This window comes from Triticum aestivum, chromosome 1D (assembly GCF_018294505.1).
Source record: "Triticum aestivum cultivar Chinese Spring chromosome 1D, IWGSC CS RefSeq v2.1, whole genome shotgun sequence".
In the NCBI taxonomy this organism is placed as follows: domain Eukaryota; kingdom Viridiplantae; phylum Streptophyta; class Magnoliopsida; order Poales; family Poaceae; genus Triticum; species Triticum aestivum.
Window position 1 is genome coordinate 5,211,226 of NC_057796.1, and position 13,328 is coordinate 5,224,553.

General features: G+C 43.3%; 2 protein-coding genes across 2 annotated transcripts; one reads left to right on the forward strand and one right to left on the reverse strand.

The window, feature by feature from the left end:
• Positions 1–357: 357 nt before the first annotated feature.
• LOC123156655 (uncharacterized) lies at positions 358–1,670 on the reverse strand. The gene is made up of 4 exons (XM_044574809.1): positions 1,575–1,670; positions 935–1,106; positions 728–850; positions 358–633 (listed from the first exon to the last, which is right to left on the reverse strand). Exons 1-4 carry the CDS (start codon positions 1,668–1,670, stop codon positions 596–598), a joined length of 429 nt encoding a protein of 142 aa, XP_044430744.1. The 3' UTR covers positions 358–595.
• A 162-nt stretch (positions 1,671–1,832) lies between these two features.
• On the forward strand, positions 1,833–12,113 carry LOC123156659 (probable glucan 1,3-beta-glucosidase A). Its single transcript, XM_044574817.1, has 8 exons — positions 1,833–1,843; positions 6,543–6,867; positions 7,036–7,194; positions 7,344–7,513; positions 7,606–7,805; positions 7,876–7,925; positions 11,560–11,812; positions 11,923–12,113. Exons 1-8 carry the CDS (start codon positions 1,833–1,835, stop codon positions 12,111–12,113), a joined length of 1,359 nt encoding a protein of 452 aa, XP_044430752.1.
• The last annotated feature ends 1,215 nt before the right edge of the window (positions 12,114–13,328 follow it).

Genomic DNA, 13,328 nt, shown 5'->3' on the forward strand with positions numbered 1-13,328 from the left:
AAGTATGGAGACTGGTAAACAGAGAATCACATTTCAAATATCACGTGTTCTGAATACGTTAAAAAGGTCAACAGTAAATGTCTTCTAAGCTAGATAAACGATGCTGAAACTAGATAGTACTCCCTCCGTAAACAAATATAAGAGCGTTTAGAATACTAAAGCAGTGATCTAAACGCTCTTATATTAGTTTACAGAGGGAGTACTACATAGGAGTAGCTCACAAATTCTGAAACTGAAATGTTCATTCCTCCACAGGCAAACATAGAGTTTTGCAGCAGAGCAGAGCAATTCAACTGTCGATCTTGATAAGTTTCTCAAGTGCTCATACAGGGTCATCGCATTCAACAAGTGCCGGCCTGACTGATACCTGCTGCTGCTGCTTAACCATCTTACATACGAGGAGAAATGCCTCTCATACAGATGATGAAACTGCTTTTTAACTGTATATTACATCTGCATAATCCAGAGATGTGGCATCCATCCCGCACCTCACTATATGTCTGTAAAACCTCGCGTCAAGCAAGCAGGGCCAGAAAGTTCACACACCACATGAGTTACTCAGCTACCAAAGCCACAAACGTGCATCACTGCCAGGCTACGCGGCAGAATTCTGCTTCCTGGCCCTCCTGAATCCTGATTCACGCAGCTAGCATGGAGATTGGTACGGCAATCGAACTCATGCGAATCGAATCGCTGGAAGAGACGTACGGACGGACCGGATCGATACCTTGTGTTGACAGATGCATCCCGTCGACGGACGGACAGAATCGTACGTCCACTCCGGCCTCCCGTAGACGTACAGCACGCATCCGACGGAGGAGCTCCGAGAGCTTCTTCTTGCCGACACCATCTGCAGTGGAAGTAAAAAAAAAAGGATCTGAGAGAGATTGATGGCAGGAAGGAATGGGAAGGGGAACGAGTGTCGAGTGGGTACCTCCAGCGGTGGTGGGGGGCGGGGAGCCGGATGCGGAGGGTGGGAGGGAGGCTGACGCCTGCGCCGCCGCGGACGTGCTTGGAGCGGCCGCGGCCCGGCCGGCGAGGAGGAGGAAGGGAGACGCAGATCGGTGGACTGTGGGCTGGGCTTGTGATGTTGGGGCCTCTGAAAACTATGGCCCAGTTCGAATTTGGTGCCCGTAACACACAGCGCTCACGTTGGGCCTAATCACTCGCTCCCACCTATCCTTTCCCTAAAAACCCTCAAAGGAAATTAAAAACATTTGAACTGAATATTTACATGCATGGCATGTTTTCTTTGCCAGAAAACATTTAATCTATTAATCATCAATTATGATAGTATACAACGAAAACCAAAACTAATAAAAATTATATCCGGATCCGTAGACAACTTAGCCACGGCTACATGCACTGACGCGAGCCGAAGTCGCCTCGTCGTCATCGCCCATCCCTCACTGGAGCGGGCAAAACTTGTTGTAGTAAACAATCACTGAAGAGAAGTTTAGATCGAAAGGATTCAACCCGTAGACACACAAAAACACAGGAAGAAAGACAAGATCCGCATGGATCCACCGAATACAAACGCCGACCGAATCCCACGAGATGCGTCATAGAAAAACCTCCACACGCTCTCCGATGACGCTAGAAGCACCACTAGAACGGTGGCTAGGTGGGAAGAACCTTATTTCATCTTCAGAGAGCCACCGCCACCTCATCTCTCCGAACAGGATACAAACCCGAAGAAAACTTAGAAAAGCATCAACAAACGAATCCCTTCCATCGGCAAGGACCGAGATCCACCACGCCTTCATGGCCCTAAGGCCACAAGTGACAAGGCAAACCAACGCCAACGCCAGCAGGAGGCAGGAGGAACCGTAATGGCGGCTAGGTACGAGCGCTCTTTCTGAACCAATGCGTAATTGAAAGGGATATATAGGTGGCCATACTAATGAAGTTCAAGTATGACTAAAGCATACTCTCATTTGATTATATAACTTCAAATATGTCTTAGTAAGTACCATGTTTAGAAATATATATTAAAATTGATGCCCAAGAGTGAATGTAGTACCAAAGTAATAAAGCGATCTCATGTTCCTCCGAGAACCATCATTGATCTATTATCATTTTTGCTACTGTGTATAGCGTACATTGCCGGCAATTGCTAAACAAAGCTACAGAGACGATTGTGTTTATCAGCCTATTCTCCCTTCACCTCCTTGACCGTCACATTTTTTGTTTTGCTCCAATATTTTAGGTGGACTGAAGCTAAAAACGTAAACAAATCAGAATCCATATACACTCACTTTGATATCCTAAGGCATGTGTATATATATAAGACATCTACATATCTCTAGTCTTCGTTAGCTCTTTTTAGAAAGACAAAAAACAAAGTATGAACATGGTATATGTGTGGGGTAAAGTGCAAAATGTTGTGACCCTGATTTGCAATACATGAAGGTTGGTTACTCTGGATCATTCTACATGCATGTTTACTTTCCAATCTCTTGCTGGAAATGAAGGAATGGAGCGAAGTTCCTGAATGAGTGACTGGTTGAACGAAAATTGCATATTGTTGACACCAAATTTTGGCACGATACAAAATGAAATTAAAATGGCATCAACGAAAAGGTCTTCCACACAAAAACGATTTGTATCTTGAAATTAAACAACTTTGATGTTTTGATCATCACCATCGGACATCATCTTAAGGGCCAAAACTGTGTTAAATTTTTTGAGATTTTGTGTTCAGATCACTGTTTGGCCGATTACGCCTCAAAGACGACCACAAATGATGGAATGCTCTACATGGATTGTCTTCGCCTCATTGAGAAGATCGATTTAGCTACATAAATCAGGTCAATACGAGTTCATATGTAAAAGTTAGAGACAACGCACTACAAACCGACCATGAGTAAAATGTGGCCCGGGCATCAGCCACCCATGTGGCCTATGTCTGATGGGTCGCACGAGTGATTCGGTCCTCAAGATAGCCTTGAATTGAAAAATATGCAACACGAGTTTTGTGTATCATTGAGCCGATCAATATTGATATATAAATTGCTTCAATACGAGGTCGTATGCAACTTGCGGAGTCAAAACAAAATTAGGTTGAATTTATTATCGGGAAATCCAAGTGAAAAGTTGCCGGACGAGTGAAAAGTTGCGGTCCAAGTGGATTGATTGGGCAATCCGAGTAAAGGACTATAACATCTGATTGAAGTATCCAAATCCGAGTGTTTCGTCCAAACACTGAGGATTGACCCAAAAGGTCATCCAGATGATTTCGGATGAAAAAGTGTCCAACACGGAAGTTGTTCGTAATGTCGAAACAGTAAACTTTGCTTTTGGAATCATCATCATCTGCGATAATGCATCCTTCAGAGCCGCTACAAGACTCGGGCAGTCCAGTCAGTTGCATGACCTTATTTGGAAAAGATGTTCTAGTAGAGTATTCAAGATGGACGTACTTGAAAAAGTGATCAACATAAGTAAATGAGAAATTGTACTTCCTCCGTTTCAAAATAAGTGTCTCAACTTTACTACAACTTTGTAATTTTAAAAAGTATTATTGATTTTTTTTAAAATATATTAGTTTTCAGCAAAAATCAAACCAAAAAAACTGAAGGAAATGAGTAAACTCTGCAAAATCGAAAAACCGAAAAAGTTCATGAAGACCAGAAGAGGTGGCACCTAACTCACGCTAAGCACCAAAAATGTTCGGCCTAGTCGTTCGCTCCTGTGCAGGCATGCCAACTATATGACACAATGAGCATCGTGCTCCCCTTGGAGATGGTGCCGCTCCCTACATCCGTGGGTTCTATTGTTGAAGAAGAAGAGCCACCGATGTGTTGTGTCATATTTACAGGCGGACACCATAGGAAAGAATGCTAATAAGTTTATGAAGAAGCGAATAGTAGAGCAACAACTACAATTGCAAACATATTCATATTATAATGGTCCATCGCACCAACTCTCAAGTAGTAGAAGAACTTCATTTCCTCGCGAAAAGAAAAAGTAGAAGAACTTCATTTACATACGAGGTTAAGTTCAGTCATGCGTATGAGCAGTTGAGCACTCGACTACGAAGTAAGACTAGAGACCAGTCCAAGTTCACCGCATCATGAGAAATGTGTGAAATGGAGATCGACTAACTTGAGCCAAGTCCTTAACTCCATTCACTAGTACAGAACCGGCCACTAGTCCCGGTTGGAAAGGGCCTTTAGTCCCGATTCCCCAACCGGGACTAATATATAGGGACTAAAAGCCCCTCCTTTAGTCCCGGTTGGCCACGAACCGGGACTAAATCCCGGCCACGTGGCCGACTGTGCCCGTGGTGGGCAGGGGACCTTTAGTCCCGGTTGGTGACACCAACCGTGATTAAAGGTTTAGGGGTTTAGGTTTTATTGTTTATTTTTCCTTTTCATTTTGTGTTTTTCATTTTTTTCAAACATATTTTACGCTACTACATAATGTACACGTTATGCATATATAATAGAATTTCTCGTAGAACCAATCATATATTATAGAATTTCTCGTATGACCATGCATACACATATGTACAATTTGGTATATACAATTTCTCCTACAATTTGCAGATCATTACATGCAAGCATTAGGTGAAATGGTATTCACCGTCGGGAGATATGACCTGCTCAAGCAAAAATCCCGCTATTTCCTCTTGAATTGCTCGTATGCGGTCCATTGCTAGGAGCCTATCCCGCATCGACACCATCTTTAAGAAGTAGATCAATATGAATATATTAATTGTGTGTATATATATTAGATCATGGTAAGAAAGAGAAGGAACCATCACAAGATCATAGCTCGGATGAGATCCCTGAAAAACCTGCCAGATATTGGAGAACCTGGCATGCAACGCAGCCATATAGCGTCGGACGTGCTCGTCCTCCTCCCTGACATGGCGATGTACCTCCTCCGCGGGGGCTGGCTCCCTCCGCATCGATAGTGGTCCACGCGACCGCCACAAAAGAACCTCCGGGTCGACGACGGGAGCCTGATTCCTCACCAAGCTGCGCGCCCCGGCAGGTAGCACCTCCCAGTGCCAGCCCGGCGGAGCCCAGTCCCGGACATGGCGCCTCTCAAGCAGGTTGTCGCCGCCGAGTCGACGACGAGGGTGCAGGCTGGGCATCATCGGCGTCGAGAACTTATAAACGTGGGATTTGGATAACAATGATTATCATTATTATGCTACTCATATTTATAAACAAATTCTTACTCATCTATCACATCTAAACATCAAACATCTAAACACATCTAAACATCAAACATCTAAACATCAAACATCTAAACACTTCAAGTTTAGATGGTGGTTAAAGAGACATCATGACCCCCAGAAGCAAAGATGCAACGAACAGAAACTATGAGTTCATTCTGTTACACATTAGAGCTTGTCTCCTCACAACATAGAGCTCAATCCAACTTTTTCGGAAAACAGAGTTTATTCTTTATTGTGGCAGAATTTATACAAATCATAGACATGATATCACTGTTAGATGGTCTTCTCACTTTTGGTGTCTTTGCATATAGAAAGTGATATTTGAAGTGCTCTACACTTTGGTAGCTTTAACAACAAAAAATCAAGTTTTAACTATCATTAGTGTCATCTTGAGAATATAATAATGATGTAAAAACACTCAACTCCCCTGCCCCTCCAGTTTATTGCTGAACATACAACTAGCATCATTCAACATTTTCAATTTGCGTGTGAGAGCTAACAATAAACCGGAATAACATTTCCACCTCAATCACATTGTACACACACATTTCAACCACAATAACATTGCAAGCAACAAAATAAATCGGAGAGGGAGGAAGCAGAGAGGTGGAGGCTCGCCGTGGGAGGAGGGAGAGAGCGGCAGGGGCTCGTCGGCGGCGGGCAGTAGCAGGGGCACGGGAGGAAGACGAAGACTACGCATGAGGTGGCCTGCTGCGGTCGGATGGCGGCGCGAGAGGAAGATGACGACGACGCACGGTAGCCTGGTGCAGACGGACGGCGGTGGGGATCTCCGGCGGGAATGACAAGCAGCCTGGCAGCGTTCTAGATGTCCCGCAGGCGTGCGTGAGATGGGAATGAATTGAGGAGGATGGAGGGGGGGTTATATAGAAAGGACCTTTAGTCCCGGTTGGTCACTAAAGGACCATCCTTTAGTCCTGGTTGGATCCACCAACCAGGACTAAAGGCCAATCTTTTCGGCGGCACAAATTCCGCGCGGGAAGGGACCTTTAGTCCTGTTTGGTGGATCCAACCGGGACTAAAGGTCCATTTCCTCTTTTTTGCTTTGTTTTGTTTTTCTAAACGGGACACTTTCTGTTTTTAGATTTGGGTTAACTATTAGAATATTTATAGTTTTTGAATGAATTTTTTTGCTTTAGGTCACAAAAATTATAAACTTTCTGTAATGCCATGCCAATCCCCTCTTGCCTTTAGTCCTGGTAATGATTTCAAACAATGACCTCCTGGTAATGATTTCCCCTAGATGTTTCCTTTGCCTGCGTGGAATGCCATGCCAATCCCCTCTTGCCTTTTTCTTTTTTTGAACCAACATCCGCTCTTGCCAAATCTCTAGCGGTCCATTGGTGGAGCAGGATGGCACGCAGGTGCAGTTCAAGTCCGTGATGCAGAACCTGTTCGTGGCTGCCGAGAATGGCGGCGGGGCGGCGCTGGTCGCAAATCGGTCATCCGCCTCTGGTTGGGAGACCTTCAAGCTTTGGCGTATTGACCAGAACACCTTCAACTTCAAGGTGTTCAGCAACCAGTTCGTGACCGTTGCCGGCGTTAATGTGGTGGCCACGGCCTCCACGCCGGGGCAGTCCGAGATGTTCCAGCTAGTGCGAGACGACGCTGACAAGAATAGGATGAGGATCAGAGCACCCAATGTGTCCTTCTTACTGGTAAATTAACTTTATACTATTCAGTGCAGTAGCTGGCAAGCTAAATGAGCATCTTTTATTCATTGGCTATGAAAGACTAACCCAACCACAAGTTGCATATAAGATTACTTATCTTTCATCAGTGTAACTAGTATGACTCATCAATCTGTTCCATTGCTGGCACGACAGGCAAACAATGATGGTTCGGTGACGGCCGACTTTGGTGAGAGCACAACCTGGGGCGACGACGACCCGTCCGTGTTTGCAGTGACCAGAGTCACGGGCCTACAAGGGGAGTACCAGATCTGCAATGGATATGGCAAAGATAAGGCCGCACAGGTCATGAATGTACGTATGCACAAAGACCTCTTTTATTTTCTACATAATTTTGCTACATATAGGGTATAAAGTTCAAGTGATGTTGACGTACCAATTTGTTAAAATTGCATCAATCATTTGGGCACTTCAAGTTGGTTGATTCCATATATGTTTGACAGGACCACTGGAGCACATACATCGTGGAAGACGACTTTGCGTTCATGGCAGCAATTGGTCTGAACGCGGTGAGGATCCCAGTGGGATGGTGGATCGCCAGCGACCCCAACCCTCCAGCTCCATTCGTGGGAGGCTCTCTCCAAGCCTTGGACAACGCGTTCACATGGGCAGAGTACGTTACATACATGTGTAGTCTTCACAAAACTAGAATTTCTCAGTGGACATTGTGTTCAAAGGATATGCTTTTTGTTGAAAATGTATGAGCATGATGAACAATATTGGTGTGATCATACACTTGCATGCAGCGCTTGGGTCGCAAAATCCCAACAAGCACAGCGGTACTAGGGATGGCTCGCAGACCTGGGGAGACTCCAACATCACGCAAACTGTGCAAGTCATTGACTTCCTCGCAGCAAGGTCTCTATCTGTTACTATATTTTTACTTGAGAAAATATGGTTTAACGATTGAGGTCGCACCAAGTGGCCAGGTAATTCAATCTCCTTGCTAACCTTCTTCCCATTTGATGTACATACAGGTGGCTCCCGGCGTGTCAATAGATAGCTTAAAAAGATACTACCAACAGGCAGTGGCGGAGGACGAAACTTTTTTGAGGTGGGGCGAACTCTTAAGCCAAAAAAAAAAATTGTGCACAACCAACATAAAGAATACCAACCAACAGTGCACACCAATATTTTCATATAATCCTAAACATAATAGCCAAGTAAAACGAAAATGCAAACATACTTTAAATAGACGAACAACCTAAAACATACCCAGGCAAGTTTTAATGGCGCGTAGAAGACCCAGGCAACGGTAGTGCCCTACCCTTCTTGTGAAAATCTTTCTTAATTTTACCAAGATCAAGACTTTTGAATATCCCTCGCTCAATGTAACACACCATCAAGTCATTAAGCCAGCCATCGGACATCTTGCTGCGCAACTCGGTCTTGATGATTTTCATTGCTGAAAAAGCCCTTTCAACTGTTGCTGTTGCTACCGGTAGTAGCAATGCCAGCTCAATGAGGCGATAAACCGTGGGAAACATGATGTGCCTTTCAAGTTCAACCATCTTTTTAGCTAGGCTTGCAATATCATGACAATCTCTAAAATCTTCAATTCTTCTCATATGAATAATGAATAGCTCAAGATGATCTTGTATATGCTCACGGTCATAACTAGAGAAATCCTCATGATAAATCTCTGTGAGTCGAGCAAGCTTACTGATATTGAACCTAGAAAAGGAGTCTCTTGGGTCAAGACAAGAGAAGTTCTGGAGGAGCTCTGAAGATACCTCATTAAAACGATGATCAAACTCCGTGGTGATGGAGTCTATAGCAACATAGAAGGTGTCCACACGGAAAAAATGATCAGCAGTGACATTGTTTCTTCCACCTTTTCTTGATTTCCCCCATTTTGTGAAGGTGTCATCCATACTTGGTATAGGAATTTCATTTTTGGTGCAGAATGCTTTGACATCTTCCAAGAGTGTCTCCCAACCATCATTTCTCCAATTGATCAAACGTGTTCTCACATCCGTAACCAATGACATAGCCTGAAATGATATAATTTGTGAGTTTAGATGCAACTCTACTTACATGAACAAAACATATCAAGCAAACTAGATACATATAACATACTCCATCTGTCTATCACATACCTGAACAACATTTTGATCCTTCTTTTGCAATAGAAGAGATAGATCATTTGTCATACGAAGGATTTTTAACATCATCTTTAGGATGAACACGAAGCTGAAAGTCTCCATTTGATGAACCAAACCTCCTGCCCTACATGGAACACGCACATCCTCCTCAACAATGCCCAAAACTTCTATCACTGCATCCCACATTGATTCAATGCGGGATAAAGTTGTGTAATGAGAGCCCCAACGTGTATCTCCAGGTCTGACCAATGAGGTTGCTTGATTTTTCCCTCTTCCCGTGGGCATCTCACCCCTCTCAATCTTATCCAAAAGGATCTGCTTTTGCTTATCAAGCAATTTATCCTTCCTCCTGCAAGATGAACCACTTACATTGACAATCATGGTCACATACTCAAAAAAATCCTCAACGCCCTTGCAACATCTCGAAACAGCAACAACTACCAATTGTAGTTGGTGGGCAAAGCAGTGAATATAGAAAGCATATGGATTCTCATCACGGATTAACTTTTGAAGGCCGTTGAATTCTCCTCTCATATTAGATGCACCATCATACCCTTGCCCTCGCAATTTTGCAACAAGCAAACCATGTTTACCAAAAACCTCCAACAGAGCCTTCTTCAAAGATGCTGATGTTGTATCTGGGACATGCTTGATACCCAAAAATCTTTCAATGGTCTCTCCTTTTTTACTTAAGAACCTATAGGGAAAACTTACAATGAGTTCACCCACTCTACTACTTTAGATTGAACAAAACTAAATAAATACAGAAGTAATTAAAATACTTAAACATGTACCTGACAACCACAGCCATTTGCTCTTTCACTGAAATATCACGGCACTCATCAATAAGAACAGTGAAAAGACAACCATCCATCTCTTCTTTGATTGCTTTGGTGACCGCCATTGCACAATATTTAGCAAGTTCTTTTTGCATGGTTCCTGAAGTCATTTTGGCATTTTTAGGACATAGCTCATCAAATGCAAGTTTAACTTCCGGGCACCTTTCTTTGACCCAATCAAGTAACTCTAAAAAATTCCCCTTGTTCAAAGAGGAAGTGGATTCATCATGCCCACGGAATGGTTCACCTTGCAATGCTAGATAACTTCCAATGCCCAAAGATGTATCCACACGAGTTTCATACTTGACTAGTGACTCTTTGTTGTAAGTTGTTACTTTAGTTTTCAAACTTGCCCTTTGATCTTTGAAATCTTCATGTGCTGTCTTTGACATATTGTGGATGCTAGTTGCCCCACCGACATGCTTACGGAATGCTGCTACTGCATTTTTCCAATTGCCATACCCCAATTTGGAGAAAACCTCATAACCAAATTTATCATCCATTCGGTCATGTTTAAAAAGAAAACAATAGTGACAGTAAGCTTTTTTCTTGGAAACACTATATTCCAACCATTCAAAATCCTTATACCATGCTGCTCGAAAGCATCTTTCATCTTTATTTGGTGGAAAATTGGGACACATTGGTTGAGTTGGACCCATCTCTATGTAAGCAAATCTAACATCATCTCTAATATTGGGGCTAAATCTATCAAGTGGAATGCGAATTCCTGGATCATCCTTTATGTAATCCATTGAAAAAACGGTTATACCTTCATCTCCTAGAACCTCAACATTCTCCTCGACCATGGCTTCGACGGAATCTGGAATCTGTTCTTCCACTTGTTGAGAGGGCAAGGAATTTGCATTCTCTGTTTCCGCAGTATTCACTTGACTTTGATGAACAGATTGGCCCGCAGCATTGCCACTTTCCCTTGTACTTGGATTGGAGTTGGAGCTGCTGCGACTACCACCAAGTACCTCAAAGTATCTCTTCAAATCTGCAATTTCATCACATAAAAACTGCAATTAATCACTGCATTCTATCCTCTTGGCCCTTCCTATCCTAAAATTTAGAGAAAAATACCTATGCCCTTCTTCTTTGCCATTCCTTTCCCCTTCCTGTCCATCTTCACTTTCTGGCAGCCGGAAACTGGCCCTCACACAGTCACGCGTGCTCCGGCTGGCCGCCGGCGCCGGGAACGGCGCGCCCTCCTGCTGACCGTCGACCTCGCGCAAGCTCGTAGCCACCAGGAAGTGGCCCCCGCCCCCACACGCGCTAGGAGCTCCTGCTGGCCGCCGCGGCGCCGCCACGGCGCCCCCCACCCCCCCCCCCCCGTGCTCGGTGCTGCTGGCCGTCGATCCCCTCGCGCTCGCGGCCTCGCTGCTGCTTGCTGCCGCCCAGGCGCGCCGCTAGGGTTGTCTTTTCTCTCGTGGATGACTAGATCGAGCCAGGGCGTGGAGCCTTGGACGGCTGGATCGATCGATTAAGCGAGGCTGTACGTGTGCCTGTCAGCCTGTGGGATGGTGAGGTTGGTTAGGGCCGGCCCAATAAGGTGTCCGTGTTATATCACAGCCCAACAAAACGTTTGACGGTTATTATTAGCGATCAGATGAATCGATCGATGTATATACGTATACCTAGTAAAAATTTCCGAAAAATCAAGGTAGGGCGAGCGCCCCACCTCGCCCTACCGTGTCCTCCGCCTGTGCCAACAGGACTACAACGCTGTTAGGAAGCACTCACTTACGGCCTATGTGATCATGTCCAACCGACTTTCAGCGTCTTCGAGCGAGCTCGTCGATTTTGCCTCACTGTTCGGAAGGGTCGTCCTTGACGGGCACTACTACCTGTTGTTCGACAACAAGTTCAACAGTTTCACTGTGCAGCAGAACATCGATTACGTCAACAACAACATCGCCAGTGATCTCAGCGCCATGACAAGGCGAGATGGCCCTCTCACCTTTGTTGGTAAGTATGTGATAGTTAGATCATCCATTGATCATGGTCCCAGCCTGAACTTTAGTGTTCCAGGTGAAAACTTGGTCCAAAATAGCTGATGCAAGTCTTGTTTTGTACAGGTGAATGGGTGGCCGAGTGGCAGGTAAACGGTGCACCGAAGGAAGACTTCCAACGGTTTGCAAATGCACAGATGGCTGTGTATCGGCAAGCTACATTTGGATGGGCTTACTGGACCTACAAGAATGTTAACAACCACTGGAGTATGCAGTGGATGATCAACAATGGATACATCTCCTTACAAAATGCCTGAAGCAACTAAATTTGCAATAGTGAACGAAAGAGGAATTACTTGAGAAAAAAATGTATGAGGGAACTGATGAGCCGTTGACACCTCAACATATTATTAATGATATAATTATTTTGGTACGAACTAAGATGTATTTGTAAGTTAATTCACCAAGATGCCAATTAATTATTTGCTTCACGCTAATACATCACCTCGTGCTTGTTTACTTGAGTCACTTGTAGCTGAGCACGGGTCGTATGTTGCTTACGACACAAATTTCGTCGCAATTTATTATTGCTTGTGATCTACACCCAAAGCACAAATCTGGGGATCAAAAACAAGTTTTTTCTGGAGGCACAAATTTGTTATTTTTGTGAAACCAAAATTCCTAATATTTTTTCATGAAACTTTATAGATCTGCAGCGTATATGAATATGTATCCATATACCAAAAATTATAATATTTTGAAACATTTAAATATTATTTTATTTTATTTCAAACTAGCAAAGTGGCCCGCTCGATGCGCGGGCTAGAATTTTATACATATATTTTATCAATTTATCAGTTACCTTTTAATTATGCATGTCATACTAACTGAATTTTTTTATGATCAATCATGTTGTGCAAATTATATTTGTATCATTTTCCAGCAATTTTACAATGTTCCATTGGAATATATTTTTATTTAAACACATCGTGCTTAATGAAGCTAAGTTATATGAAACTTAAGGATGACCATCTGAGAAAAAATGGTCTTCTATTTCCTAAACACGATAACACCATAAACATTCATTTGAGCTCTCCACATTTACAAGCAAGTGAATATCGAGTGGATCATTTAAGTAGACCAATCATTTTGTCGATACATTGATTTTTTATCTAATATCAAATTAGTGTATATGAGGAGTGTTGAAAGTAGGTAGCAAGCTAGTACTGAACATCGTTAATTCTTAATATTAGATGTTTACATATGCTTTTTTCTGCTGGACATTAGGTAAGTACGTGCAATTTTATTGTAAATATGTGATACTGTTAATTCTCTTGAATTAGTTTTACATTTCAAAAGTTATGTCTATAGTGGCTCATTAATAATAAAGGTTGACTCGATAATGATGCAAAGAGTTTAGCTATGGTTACACTGACCTGCCCGTTGTCGGTTACTTAAATTACGGTCATCCATCAGATCAACAGGCCTGATTTATTTTATTTTCAAGGATTTCTAGGGTATTGGCACATCCT

Bases quoted from the DNA above. Each gene is read 5' to 3' on its own strand.
- LOC123156655 (XM_044574809.1), bottom strand. From the start codon at position 1,670: ATGAGGTGGCGGTGGCTCTCTGAAGATGAAATAAGGTTCTTCCCACCT. The intron at 1,107-1,574 runs GTTTTTCTATGA...ACTGGGCCATAG, and splicing joins TCATCGGAGAGCGTGTGGAG to TTTTCAGAGGCCCCAACATC. The intron at 851-934 runs GTACCCACTCGA...CTTCCACTGCAG, and splicing joins GCCCCCCACCACCGCTGGAG to ATGGTGTCGGCAAGAAGAAG.
- LOC123156659 (XM_044574817.1), top strand. The intron at 6,868-7,035 runs GTAAATTAACTT...CTGGCACGACAG, and splicing joins CCAATGTGTCCTTCTTACTG to GCAAACAATGATGGTTCGGT. The intron at 7,926-11,559 runs GCAGTGGCGGAG...CTGTGCCAACAG, and splicing joins TAAAAAGATACTACCAACAG to GACTACAACGCTGTTAGGAA.